Source organism: Diorhabda carinulata, chromosome X (assembly GCF_026250575.1).
Source record: "Diorhabda carinulata isolate Delta chromosome X, icDioCari1.1, whole genome shotgun sequence".
Taxonomy (NCBI): domain Eukaryota; kingdom Metazoa; phylum Arthropoda; class Insecta; order Coleoptera; family Chrysomelidae; genus Diorhabda; species Diorhabda carinulata.
Window position 1 is genome coordinate 28,205,343 of NC_079472.1, and position 12,804 is coordinate 28,218,146.

Genomic DNA, 12,804 nt, shown 5'->3' on the forward strand with positions numbered 1-12,804 from the left:
TAAATTGGTTGATATTTGATGAAAATGATCTCCGAAAACGGATTTTCTTGTATGGATTAGAATAGATTTGTAGTTGAAAAACTAGTAATAATCTGACGCTGTAACAAGAAAGAATTTCTATCCAAAAACCTTTTTGTCGTAATATTTTATTAAATACGAAACGAACTTTTTACATAATTAAAATTATTAATATAAAAACCAATTTGTCTCACTTTGCTTGTCTGATTTGCAGTTGATGAGTAGTTAAAGTCTCATCATAAAAATTGCGGACCGTTCAGACATCAATTTGCCAAGACGCTTTTAATATATCTTTTAAACGAAATGGTCAATTTATCGGTTATTAGACTTAAAGATCCCGCTGCAATCATTGACCAATAGGCAATTGCCACTTTCGACACCTTATTTTATTAAAACCCATTATTCGGTTCGGTTTGTTCTTTTGTTAATGTCTTAATTTACCTCGTTTCTTATAACAGTGAAAATGTATCAGCTGGTTAATGAGTAAGCTAGAAAAAACCCGATACATCTTTTAGATACTATTGAAGATAAGAAAAACTAATAAATATACAAAACTTATTCATTATTTTTTGCATTTGTATTTTGTGAAGTAAAAAATTTCAATTTTCACGTGTTTTTTATATAAATATCTTCTATCTTCACTTAATTTCTTATTTATTGGTGCGATTTCAGCAGTAATTAAGATAAGTAAACCCTAGTATTTTCAAAATGTGCATATTAGTATCCACCGAACTTCTATCGGTGAACATTAGGCAAATTTACGTTTTCAGTTTTTGGATTTACATCATTCCATAGTTTGAAATCAATTACACTACCAGTGTGTTATGAATTATAAGAACTACGGCTTTGATTACATTTTATTGGTATTTTGATTACATATTTCTATTACTATTAATATATTTCTTGAGTCAAAAAGATTTGTTTTTATTTTAAACACAACGCCACCGTTTCTGATAATAAAATAACCAAAAATTGTAGTTAACAAAAAGGTATCAATGAAGTTTTGGCAACCATCCAAGTCTTTTTCAGATTAAAAACATAATTACTCAAAACAGTTGAAGACACAATCTTCTTATTTTAACTGTTAAAGGGTTTTTTTCAAACAAATAAGGGTCCCCTGATAGTTTATAATTGTTTTGGACTAAATATCCACATAAATCTAGAATTAAATATAACACAAAGATTGAAAATTTCAAAAAAAAAAATTCTCAGTAGCCCCAAGATATTTTTATTCTAAGCCAACCCAATTTCCTGAGTACTAATTGAGTACAATCCTGAGACAAACAGGAACTAGTTGGCTGATGATTGATGATTGATTAGGCTGTAAATACTATTTATAAGTAGTTTATTCCCTCATTGCCCTAATATAAAAAGAAGAGAATAACAAATTAACGAATTAAATCAAGTTCATTGTTATGCCAGGAAAAGTTACAATAAATACACTTTAAAACGCAGAGAAAAGAAGAAAAGATTGGGAGATGTTAGGCGAATCCAATCTACATACATAGAGTAGGTACTATTGAAATTTCGGGTAAGTGATCTTGAATTATGGAAACATGAAAAAGAATATTCAAGTAGTAAATAATTAGGAAATGTATTTACGAGTCTCACGGATTACTGAAATCGGCATTGCAAGATAAGCCTAGAAAATTGAGGAAAGAGATTTTCAATCTAAAAAAACTAACTTCAAGTAACAAGGTAGCTGTCTTAATTTTTTTTTTGAAAATCTCTTCAGTTGTACTGAAAACCCTCATCAGATATATAAAATAGACAACACGGCAAGAAAAAACAATAAGAAACCAATATATTGGCTCAAGTTTCGACGACGTAGCAAATTAAAGTAGTAATAAGAAAGAGGAGCAATGCACTTATAAAGGATCATAGCTGCAACTATGTTACATATTTAGCTTAAATATTAGTTCAATTCTACAAAGTACATGGCCTCGATCTCTTGAGCACATTCAAGTATTGCATGATTTTCCAAAAATATTTTTTATGGTGATATCTTTGTTTTTTTTTATGTTATGATATTCCAAATAGAGCAAAAATGCGTTTTAGAATGATAAGTTTTTTTTCATTTCCAGAATGAATTGTTATTGTATAATGTATTCCGCTCACCTTCCCTTTCTTTAGATATAAAATAAGAAATAATATTGAGGGTAAGATTTCCATTTATTAAATTTATGTAAGGTACCGTTTCTTTGATTGTACAATACACTTAATTCTGATAATTACTAAGAACATCCCATGATTATCAAAGGCGATACAAAATGATTCTGTTGCGACCACGCCAAATATCCTCGTATAAATATAAATACATTTAACAGATACAATTTCATTCACGACATTTTTCACCCTTCTATCGGATTCCCCGAACACGTTTATTTCATAAGATTCTTAGTGTCCTAAGAGAATAGAATTAACTTTATTCTCTTCGATATACCTGGTAGAACGTTTCAGGAACAACCTACATTCCTCTACCTTCTACATGACACCCCTCCAATTCCCCACGAACCTAGGCTAGACGTTTTGGAACGAAGTGTTAAGGACACTCCACAAAGCTACGCTGCTTTTAGAGATTAGGTACGCGCGACTAAGTTTTATTTTACGTTTTGTAGCACTCATAATTCAAGTAAGATACAAATAAATCGTTACTTAGTTGTCAATGAGGGGATATTTGCTATAATGGTCCAAATTCCACTTTGCTTCCAAGAAATAAATTATCTTTGGACCAAAATAAAGTCAAAAATATGAAAACAAAAAACTAAAACGGCACCTAAAGGTTCTCTCTTGGACTATTGGAATATCCTACTTTACATCTCCAGCCTTTGATGAACAATTACCAGGTCTAGCTATGACATGACAAAAGTCTGTGTGAAGTTGGTGCCAAAAAATCTGACTACTGACCAAAAGCTCTTGCGTCAACGGGTCTGCTTGGATTTTCTTAAAAGGTTGGAAAGGCTAGAAAAAGATCTGTTTTGAAAGTGGTAGCAGTGAAGTTATAAAACCTGAATCAACTTCAAAGTCTGCTCAAAGTTTTTCAATAAAACAAGATCTGAGCGAATCTAAACAATAAGGAGAAGCGTGTAATAAATCAATCGCTTTGACTAGACCGAGGTTCGGTGTTGAAGCAACACTCCTCCAACCAAACTTACTCACTATTGTCACACATATTAGTGGCTTTGTATGGAGGATAGAGGTAAGAAGAACTCTCTCTATGAATAAAATGTGTCCGTACTATTGCGAATCTTGCGAATATTCAAGGCATCTATCTCTACTTTAATAAATATATTCTCTTCTCAGATCGTCCCCTTATCGTCGATTGCGAGCGCTATTATGGAAATTTGGAAAGTTATTTAACCAAACTATTTTAGACGGACACATCTGAGAGCCGACCCCCATAAGAGAGAGCTCTTCTTAATTCTACACTCCAGACCAACTTATTACCAGGATATTCTCAGAAGTACCTGAGATGGTAGAGATGATGACTGCAGAAATGTTAAGGAAACTGCTCGAGCTAGCAAATATAGTAGGTAGGCATTTAAAAAAATGCAGTACATCGCATATTTACTGAAAATTTGGAAGAGAGTAAGCTGTGCGCAAGATGGGTGCCGCGTTTGCTCACAATGGAAGAAGAACAATGTCGGGAAGATGATTCCACCGAGTGTATTGGGCCGTTTCATAACCATTGATAGAACTTCCATTACTTCACCCCAAAACAAAAGAACAATCAAAACAATGGACTGAAAAGGGAGAATCAGCTCCAAAGAATACAAAGACCGTTCCATCAGCAGACAAAGTGATGCGTCGATTTTTTGGGATGCGCAATTTTCATTGACCATCTTGAAAAAGAAAAAACTATATTATGCAAGCTTATTGCAACGTTTGAGCTAGGGAATCAAGCAAAAACGGCGGCATTTGGCTGAGAGGATTGTTGTCCCATGAAGACAATACACCAGCTCCGTTATTGCAATGGCCAAAATTATTGAATTAAGATTTAAATCACTACCTTTTCCACTTTATTCACCAGATTTAGCCCCCTCGGATTATTTTCTGTTCCCAGACTTGGAAAAATGACTCGTTGGTCACAGATTTTCCAACAATGAAATTCTGATATCGGCAGTATGGTTATTTTGAGGAGCTTGCCGATTCTTCTTATAAAAAGGCTTATTGAACATCGCTGGGAAAAGTGTATGGTGCTAAAGAGAGATTACGTTGAGAAATGAATATATTTTCTCCAAAATTATTGTTTTCTTTGTTGGGGCAGATATTTCTGGGACCATTCTAGTATGTTAGGCAAGTTACAAACTGAGCCACTCGGTTCAACTCAATCAGTCTTAATTTTTCAGTTCCCTTAAAACTTGAACTTACGGTAATTTTTTTTGTAATTACTTGAATAGGTATTCTTCTAAGCACTCATTTCTACAAGAGGTTGAAGCCCGTAGAAACAAATGCGTTTGAAAATGTTTTAATAAAATTAGTTTGCAAATGAATGAATGAACTATTTCCAGTCCGTATTATGAAGAGGAGTAGACAGAAAAAAACTACATGTGCTAGAAAGAAAATAGTGAGATGAAATAACAACATAGGAAGGTGAATTTTTCAATAATATTTTTTTACAGTACGTCAGTAAAATAAATCTAATTCGCCATACATTGTTCGAATTTAAATGATTTCACATTAGGTATTAAATCGAAAAATTTTAAGATTGTTAGGCTTTAGGTTCTAAGAGTTTTAAGAGTTACTGTTAAACATATCAATCTTCAATCTATACGATGATATCATGAAACTTGATTACGCATTCTATATAAGAATCATCAGTCTGCTTCGTTATTGACGCCTTTCGAAACAAGCAGATTCAATATTGGTTTGAGAGCGCGCATTGAAGACTACTCTTTACTAAAAGTTAAATTCAATAACGTCCTTAGAATATTTGAATTAACAGCGAAAATTGACTGTCATACAATAAAAAGTTTCATTGTAGTGTTTATATTTATTAAATATTGTGACCTTTGTTTACAAAATAGATTAGAAACAGAAAATCTATTCACTGTCATTAAGCGCTTTATGTTTGAAGAGGATTTGAAGTGCTTAAGTACCTCAACATTCAAATTGAAATCGTGTGACGAGATTGCGGATTTACAAACAAACAACATAGCAAACAGAAAAAAAATTGAAATAATAACCAACGCTAAATATATAATAGTATCGTTCAGAGTATAACAACATCCAGTAGGTATGAAAGAGTAAAGAATTGAAATGTTAAAATAGAGGATTTATTTGGGTAGGGCAGATATTTGAAATGTAGCACAGCTATAGATGAGAAATTATAATGATAGGAAGTACAATCAGTTAATCAGTTCTGAAGAATAAATCCAATTAACGTCGTAAAAATCAAATACCTAAAAAACCTTTGGGTATTACAAATATAGAAAACAGAAGCACAATCAAGGTTAAGTTGGAGAAAGAATAATGAACAAGTTATTAAACATAGAGGTTCAGAAAAAGGTCTGTGGAAAAAGTCTGAGTTGGAGAATACATTTCATATATTATTAAATATCATACTTGGATGTCTTCAAGAATAATATCTCATATTTGTTGATTTTCCTTTAACTTGAAGCAAAAATGGCGAGAAATGCTAAGAAACTAAAATCATATCCTTAAGATTACAAACTACCAACCTGTGTTCATGCTGGGTACTCCGAAAGGCGTGGTTCCTTGAAACATAGGCCCAGGACCTCCAAACGGGTTCACCAGCCCCTGGTGGGACCAGTTCGGATGTGCAGCTTGATACACAGCAGCTGCTAACGCGGAAAAAGGAGTAGGTCTAATAGGACCTTGATTAAGCCCGGCTTCTTTAGAAAAGTTTCTTTCTATTGCGTCTCTTTGCGACAGGAAATCACTTACTTTCGACGTTGAATCGTCTTCTGTTTTATTTTCCGCATTCAAATCTTCGACGTCTACGATAGAATCTTCTTGAGTTGAATCGTATTCATCGTCGGAAGATTGGTGCGTTGGACTGGATGACGGTACGGTGGAGGAGTTTGGGGAGACGGATTTACTCGGCCTCGTATCGGCTAGTAAAGAGGCTACACTAAAACTGATATGTCCGTTTTTAGCCGACTGAGCATCGTTAGTAGCTTTGTCGCTAATATTTTGCATAGTTTCCCCGTTTTTATTGTCAACGTTATCCAAATTTTGGACAGTCATTATTTGAACACTCTCCGACGAATTCTTCAGCATAAGTATTAACTATTGAACAAACACCGTCACGTTTTACATAATAACTAAAAAAATATACGCTGGACACCTCATTAAATTAAAGTATATTATAATAATAACCGACTTATTCCTTATAGTGTTGAAGATAAACTGATGAAGGAGCTCTATAGAGTTAATATCAGTTGTAAGGCGGGGTCGCAGTAGGCGTTTCCGATAACTCCGCCTGGCATTTAACTGCGTTATTACGCAAATCAGCCAATCACCGCCGGTTGTCCTTAACTACAGTCCAGTCACACAGTGAAATAGTTAGCTTGTGCCCTTCTTTCATGCTTTGTATGATTAAATATTTGGTTGGTTGATAGTTTGATACCTTTATTTTGTGTATCTTTGAATTTTTATTGCAATAACTGGTGCTTAAAGAGCTTACACTTGTTTATAGTCGTTAAAAGCAGCATTTCGAAATTGTTATAACTTAATTATGAAGAGGAAAGATAGACAGAATAATTTCAGATGGGTTTTAAGAATTTTTAATCTTTGAGATTTATAAGAAGAGTAATTAAATTGAGTCCAATTTATAATAAAAGCCAAATCAAAAAATTTCGCCATTATAGCAGTACAGTTCTCGAAATACGAGGTATTAGGAAGAAAAAACCCAAAAATAGATGTTTGAATTGATCAAGTCTTTTTGTACTTTCAAGTTGAATTGTTACGAGGGCCGTCGTAAACCTTAATTAAATAAAAAGTTTAAAATTGTCATTGACGATTGATTCGGTCAACACTAGGGTCCAAAACGTCGCGTTTGGGTTCGTGTTCCACAAGGTATATTGGAGAGATTCGGTTTCCCCGGATCAAACACCAGTCAATCGGTTGGCGAAGAAATATTGTAATGAGGTAGAAAACATTATATAAAATGTCGTGAATGAAAGGAGGAGGAGTGCAAATGGCGTGGTCGTCATAAAAGCAGGTAGATACTCAAGCAAATATAAAATGTCAAGAGGAGTAAGGCTTCAGTACTTGTGGATAAAAGTCAAAAGTCAAAATGATCGGTTCAATATTTTAGTTCAGATTTAACAATATGCGTACTAGCTTGGACTGTATTTTGGGAGTCTTTATATATTTGCTAGCGAATTTCGTTACTATTCGATTTTTATGCTTTGGTGACCTTTCTCTACATTGAGACTAATCTTAATTCAATTTTCAAATGACAAGTTATATTTTTAAGTTTTGTTATCATTTTTTTTTAAATTTGAACCAATGTTACATTTACGTTTGGATTACTTTGGTCCAAGATAGTTTCACCTATACAGAAAAATTCAATAACTACAAGAATTTAAAATAAGCCTAAGAAAAACTATTTATTTTTATGAAATCTTGGAAAACATATTTGTTTTCACTAATAAACTTTTTTTCAAATGTGTCAGTCCTTTACATTGGTTTTGAAAGTTGAAGAATTTTAATGATAGAGTCTTTGTTCTCTTCCATTTTCAAAATCAACTGGAGCGTTTCGTTGCTTTTTTTGTCAGATCAACTGCTATCCCTGTAAACTGAGACGATTCCTTCCTACAACAGCAAAGGAAATATTAGCATCGTAAGAAGGTTTATGTTTTGGAACCTTTAACAGCTTCTAGTTCCTTTCCGTTTGGTTTGAACCAATATGGAGGTACTTAAACAGCTTAAATCCTTTTCGAACTTGAAATATTTACTCAAAATGGATGGAAATATTGTGTGGTAATATCAATTCAATTTTGATTGAAATAGTTGACTTGAGCCACAATAATTGAGTAAAATAAGCACTATAATTTCCACGTGAAAATGCACAAATATATAATTTTGAGGCTCAATAAAGAGATTTGTACATCTGACACTTGATATCATTAATTATATGGTAATTTGTAACTGCCACTTCAAATTTTCAATAATCAAAACATTCCGGGTTCTTTTCAAAAGCTGAGCGTTTGTACTTATATTTTAGTTTGGATAGGAAATTAATTACTGGAAGAATGATGCAGTGCAAGGTGCAAGTGCAGTAAATTTGCTATTATGTTATGTTATGTAATTATGTGAAGATATAACTTTACCCTACAAATATAAAAATGAGACTATTGTACAGTATGATGTAATTTATTCCGTCCTGTCTAGGGTATTATTTGGAATAAAGAACTTCAGTAGTTTAGTCGAGAACCCGACTAGAATTTTGGGAGGGGTTCAGCTAGGGCCCTCACGAGGCTAGCCACACTGCCTCGTGGGGACCTCATGATGCTGCCTCATAGGGCGCACAAAGGGTATATAACGCCTTGCCTCATTCGTGCATCATTATGTATACCGCATGTGGACCTCATAAGGAAAATTAACTGTTACCCTATTTGAAAATTTTCAGGGAAATTAACCGAATTTCATTGGCAACATTAAAAATAATGTATTTTAAAATATATATAGATATATCAATTACAAACAATACATTCATAGTCATTACAATCTTAAAATACAATAAGTAATAAAGAACTATTTTTTAAATCAAACTTTCAGAATACAATATAATGCACGGGATAAACTACATAATGTATATTTTACTTTATATAAAAAAGTTACGCAATTAAGAATACTAATCTGAAATACTAGTCTAAATGCTCATTGTCTATTTCACTATTAGCTTCAGCAGGTTTCTTGGAACGAGCAGTTCGTCCACCGTCCCAGTCTTTACAATTATGTAGAGCTGAAGCCATAGCATCAAGAATATTTTGGTCTGGGACATCTTCGCCTGGTTTCGAAAAAACTTTTCTGAGCGTCGCTAAAAAGAAAACATTAATTTAGGACAATTATAAATATTAAATACAATATTTATTAATTATTTGTATTCATTTTGTGAAACTTGAACATTAATTTCACTAACCTTTTATAACTTTAAAAAGACATGTATCCTTGAATACATGTGATTTTTTTTTTGAAGTCTTAACTGGAGCGAACATGAGACCTACATCGCGAGATATACAATATCTTAATAATTCGCCAAAATTCCTAGTTATGGGTAAGCGTCTATTGACTTTTTGAAGTAATTTCCGAACCTAAACGTATAATTCAATATTCGGTAAGTATTCAAATCGTTAATATTATAATAAAAACTTTTTTTAAACATGAATACTTACGAATTTTTTTGTGAAAATTCTTATCTTTTTCAAGTTTTTCATCGAACTGATCAAAATCTATTTTTGTTTTACATGGAAGTTTTATTTCAGCATTTTCATCATCACTATCGACTTCAATATCTGTGTTATTGATATTATTCTTTGTTAATTGATGCTGAATCTCAATAATTTTTCCACTTAACTGTCCAATTTGTAAAGATAATGAATTATATTGACTATTGAGTTTAGTGAATTTCTCCGATATTTCATTTGAAAAAGTCTTAAAGCGGGCATCAATCATACGATATAACTTTTCTGTAACATAAGAAAAGAATATACTTCGTTTCCCAAATGTTGATAATTATAATTAATAATGCGGTTTCTATTCATCTTTCAATACCTACCAAATTGGTCACCTTCGATTTTTTCAATTGAATGTTGGTTTGTTGACGAGCATAATAATACTGGTTGACAATTCTTATCTAGCTTTTCCATTACATTAGGTGTTTGTGGATTATTTTCATCAATTTTTAAATTCGAATCAGATGTACTGGACGAAGATATGCGAGATCTTTTGATATTTTTTCTGGTAATGATTTTCTTTTTTTTTGATCTAGATGCATCGTAACAATGTTCTTCGTCTGAGTCTGTGGAAGAATAATATCTATCTTGTTTATCTTCTTCTGTTGGTAACTTTTGCGATGATGGCTGAGCTAAAAATTTAAAATATATCATCACCTTTTCGTACTTACAAATATATGTTTTCCAAGTAACAAAATCTATATTTTCATCATAAATTACCTCTATTCACACGTGTTTTTTCACCTAAATCGATGTTGATTTCATTTAACATCTTCAAAGATTCATCTCTGAATGTTTTTCTATTTTTAAAAAAATGCACATCATTAGCAGCCTTTACTTTAGCTGTCTCTTCATTTTGTGTAGAATAAGCAAATGGCTTATATTCCAATTGGATAGCCAATTCATTAGCTTCTTCAAACGTTCCTGAATATTAGAATAATGTACTTAATAAAAAAAATCAATAAAAAATGATAACTGAAAAAAATAGAATTTTAGAACAAAGGAGTTTTTTTGTAATTGTTGCGAAAAAGTTTTTTTTCATTTAAATAATAATTACAGTATTGAAAACTATTTTTTATCACTAAAAATAATATAGTAATCATAATATCATGTTAGACATTGACATTAAAAGTTTTTTTAAGCTAGAAATATTTTTTTAATTGAGGTTGTTAGAAAAATGAATCCAACACAAGAAACATACCTTTGTTCTATTTATCTTATTTTCTCAGAGTATATAAATTCGAGATGAAATTAATCAATCGAATAATTTCACAACTTACGAGCTCTTCCTCGGATGTCTACTGAATAAACTGGCCAATCATTTATCGGTTGTTCACAATTCTGTACCATTTTTGATAACGTATCCGATCGCTTTACATCGTATGGTGGAGGCATAAATTTGCACTTGATTGTGTCTGTTTTTTCATCATAAAAAATCCAAGACGATGGCACTATGTCAATATCTTTTTTTTTTTTCTTACCAACAAAAACAACTAGTCTATACTTATAATCTGCAACCACTTCTGATACATCATCATTTGATGTACTATTATCAGTACTCATGGTGATTATTTTTCGAGAATATATCAACTATTTTAATTATATCACTATTTATTAACCTACAATAATTATATGGTTAAGAGTATACACGAACGACTGAACTATATGTACTATGTACACTATGTGTACCTGAGCATGCGCAATACGATGTACATAAACGATATACTTTATGCAATACGTTCTAAAATATTGCAATTTCGTAAGGTAAATCCGATAAGACAACGATTAACAATTATTACAATTCATGAACAATTGTACTATTAACAATTAGTAGTAGTAGTAGTAGTAGTAAAGTAACAATTGTGACAAGTTTAATTTTACCAAAAATAGTATATTTGATATTTGTCAAATCGAGCCCTCATGGGGTAGACGAGGGGATTGCCCATCTCTTTAAAATACCATATATGTGTTAGGTTTACCCTATAATATCCTTATGGGAAACTCATACGGCATACCTCACTTCAATATTTATAATTTTTTCCGTGAGGTGCTCATGAGGAAGTTGCGGGGAAATCCCTCAATCGGCATGCCCCCCATTTGCCACATGAGGCCCACACGCTATATAAGGCATGCCCCCTCATAAATTCTAGTCGGGAAGTTTATGTCAAAAAAATGCTACCAGTATAAAATAAAAAAAAAGAAATGTACCTACTTACATTTGATACATCCATCACATTGTGATGCCATAAGTCATCAAACCATCCTTTCCGACTATGGCACCCCGTAGGTTTAAAATTTAGTTTTCCACTTGAGGAATTTATAAGACTAGATCACGCTTGTCACAGAACTAGGGTTTTTTTACAAAAAGCAAGTAAATAAGTTAAATTAAGTATTATATTTCTTACGTGACTGGAAATATGTGTTCTCGCACAATACTAAATCGAAGATTAAAATGAAAGAAATAAAAACAAGCTACGGTGAAGTCAAATTAAATAAGGAAGGAAACGGGATGCCTACAGAAATTGCTTTATACTTCCCCAAATAAATAGAAAATACGAATTAACCCCGAAATAAGCTTACAAACTTTGCTGAAAATGTAAGGAAATTATTGAAAATAGTTGTGCACTAGATGTAAAAAGCAAAATTTGAAAAGATATTAGAAAAAAAATTTACCAGTGATAATAAAGATTAATATCACCATAAATTTTACCAAATTTACTTTGTTTTTAACACTTTTAGAGTATATATAGATAGAGGACGTTTAAGCAACAAATCTGGAGTTTTATTGAATTCTTCGAATTGAGTGGGAGATCGAAAATAAAATAATTTCTTCAAAATCTTGAACTTTAGTATAAATAAATCAAAAGTGACTACTGTGCCACAGTACGTGAATAAAGGAATATTCAAAATATTTGAAGAAAAAAGTAAATTACTATTAATACACTACAAAATTAAGAAAATATATTTTTCCTACAATATGTTTAAGATTAAAATAAAATAAATTCATTGCAGACGAATTATGTAAATTCGACTCCTGGAGGATCCAAAATCGAATGACGTTTTATTGTAGCCTATCGATATTTGTATTTGAAACTTCGAACGGATATTCTAATGTTTCACTAACTAGATATAAAAGGGTCTTTTATAAATCTGGACATAAAAATCAAGTCACAGTCAACAAAGGCCTGGAATAAGGGTGATACGTACCACCAAGACTTGTCAAAATATATATTTCAAAAGCTCTAACAACTTGGAAGAATAAATGCTAAGGAATGGGAATCCGAATGAACGATTGCTTTCCAATTTCTAGATGATTAGGTGCAGATTGCAGATGTGCAAATGACAGATATGCCTTAGAATA

The 12,804-nt window shown here is 32.1% G+C and overlaps 2 protein-coding genes across 3 annotated transcripts in view; both read right to left on the reverse strand.

The window, feature by feature from the left end:
- Positions 1–6,392, reverse strand: part of LOC130900832 (muscle segmentation homeobox-like) — a 68,423-nt gene extending 62,031 nt beyond the window's left edge. Inside the window, exon 1 of the mRNA XM_057811726.1 lies at positions 5,700–6,392. Within this exon, the coding sequence (XP_057667709.1) occupies positions 5,700–6,261 (562 nt within the window). The 5' untranslated portion in view covers positions 6,262–6,392. The remainder of the gene's footprint in view (positions 1–5,699) is intronic.
- A 2,303-nt stretch (positions 6,393–8,695) lies between these two features.
- LOC130900618 (uncharacterized) lies at positions 8,696–11,252 on the reverse strand. 2 transcript variants are annotated; one of them, XR_009060198.1, is made up of 6 exons: positions 10,724–11,252; positions 10,164–10,367; positions 9,767–10,075; positions 9,384–9,677; positions 9,131–9,302; positions 8,696–9,028 (listed from the first exon to the last, which is right to left on the reverse strand). XR_009060198.1 is itself a non-coding variant. In XM_057811337.1 (5 exons), exons 1-5 carry the CDS (start codon positions 11,004–11,006, stop codon positions 8,856–8,858), a joined length of 1,263 nt encoding a protein of 420 aa, XP_057667320.1. In that variant the 5' UTR covers positions 11,007–11,252; the 3' UTR covers positions 8,696–8,855. The 2 variants fall into 2 exon arrangements, 1 of the variants encoding a protein (XP_057667320.1); XM_057811337.1 differs by lacking the exon at positions 9,131–9,302.
- Positions 11,253–12,804: the final 1,552 nt, after the last annotated feature.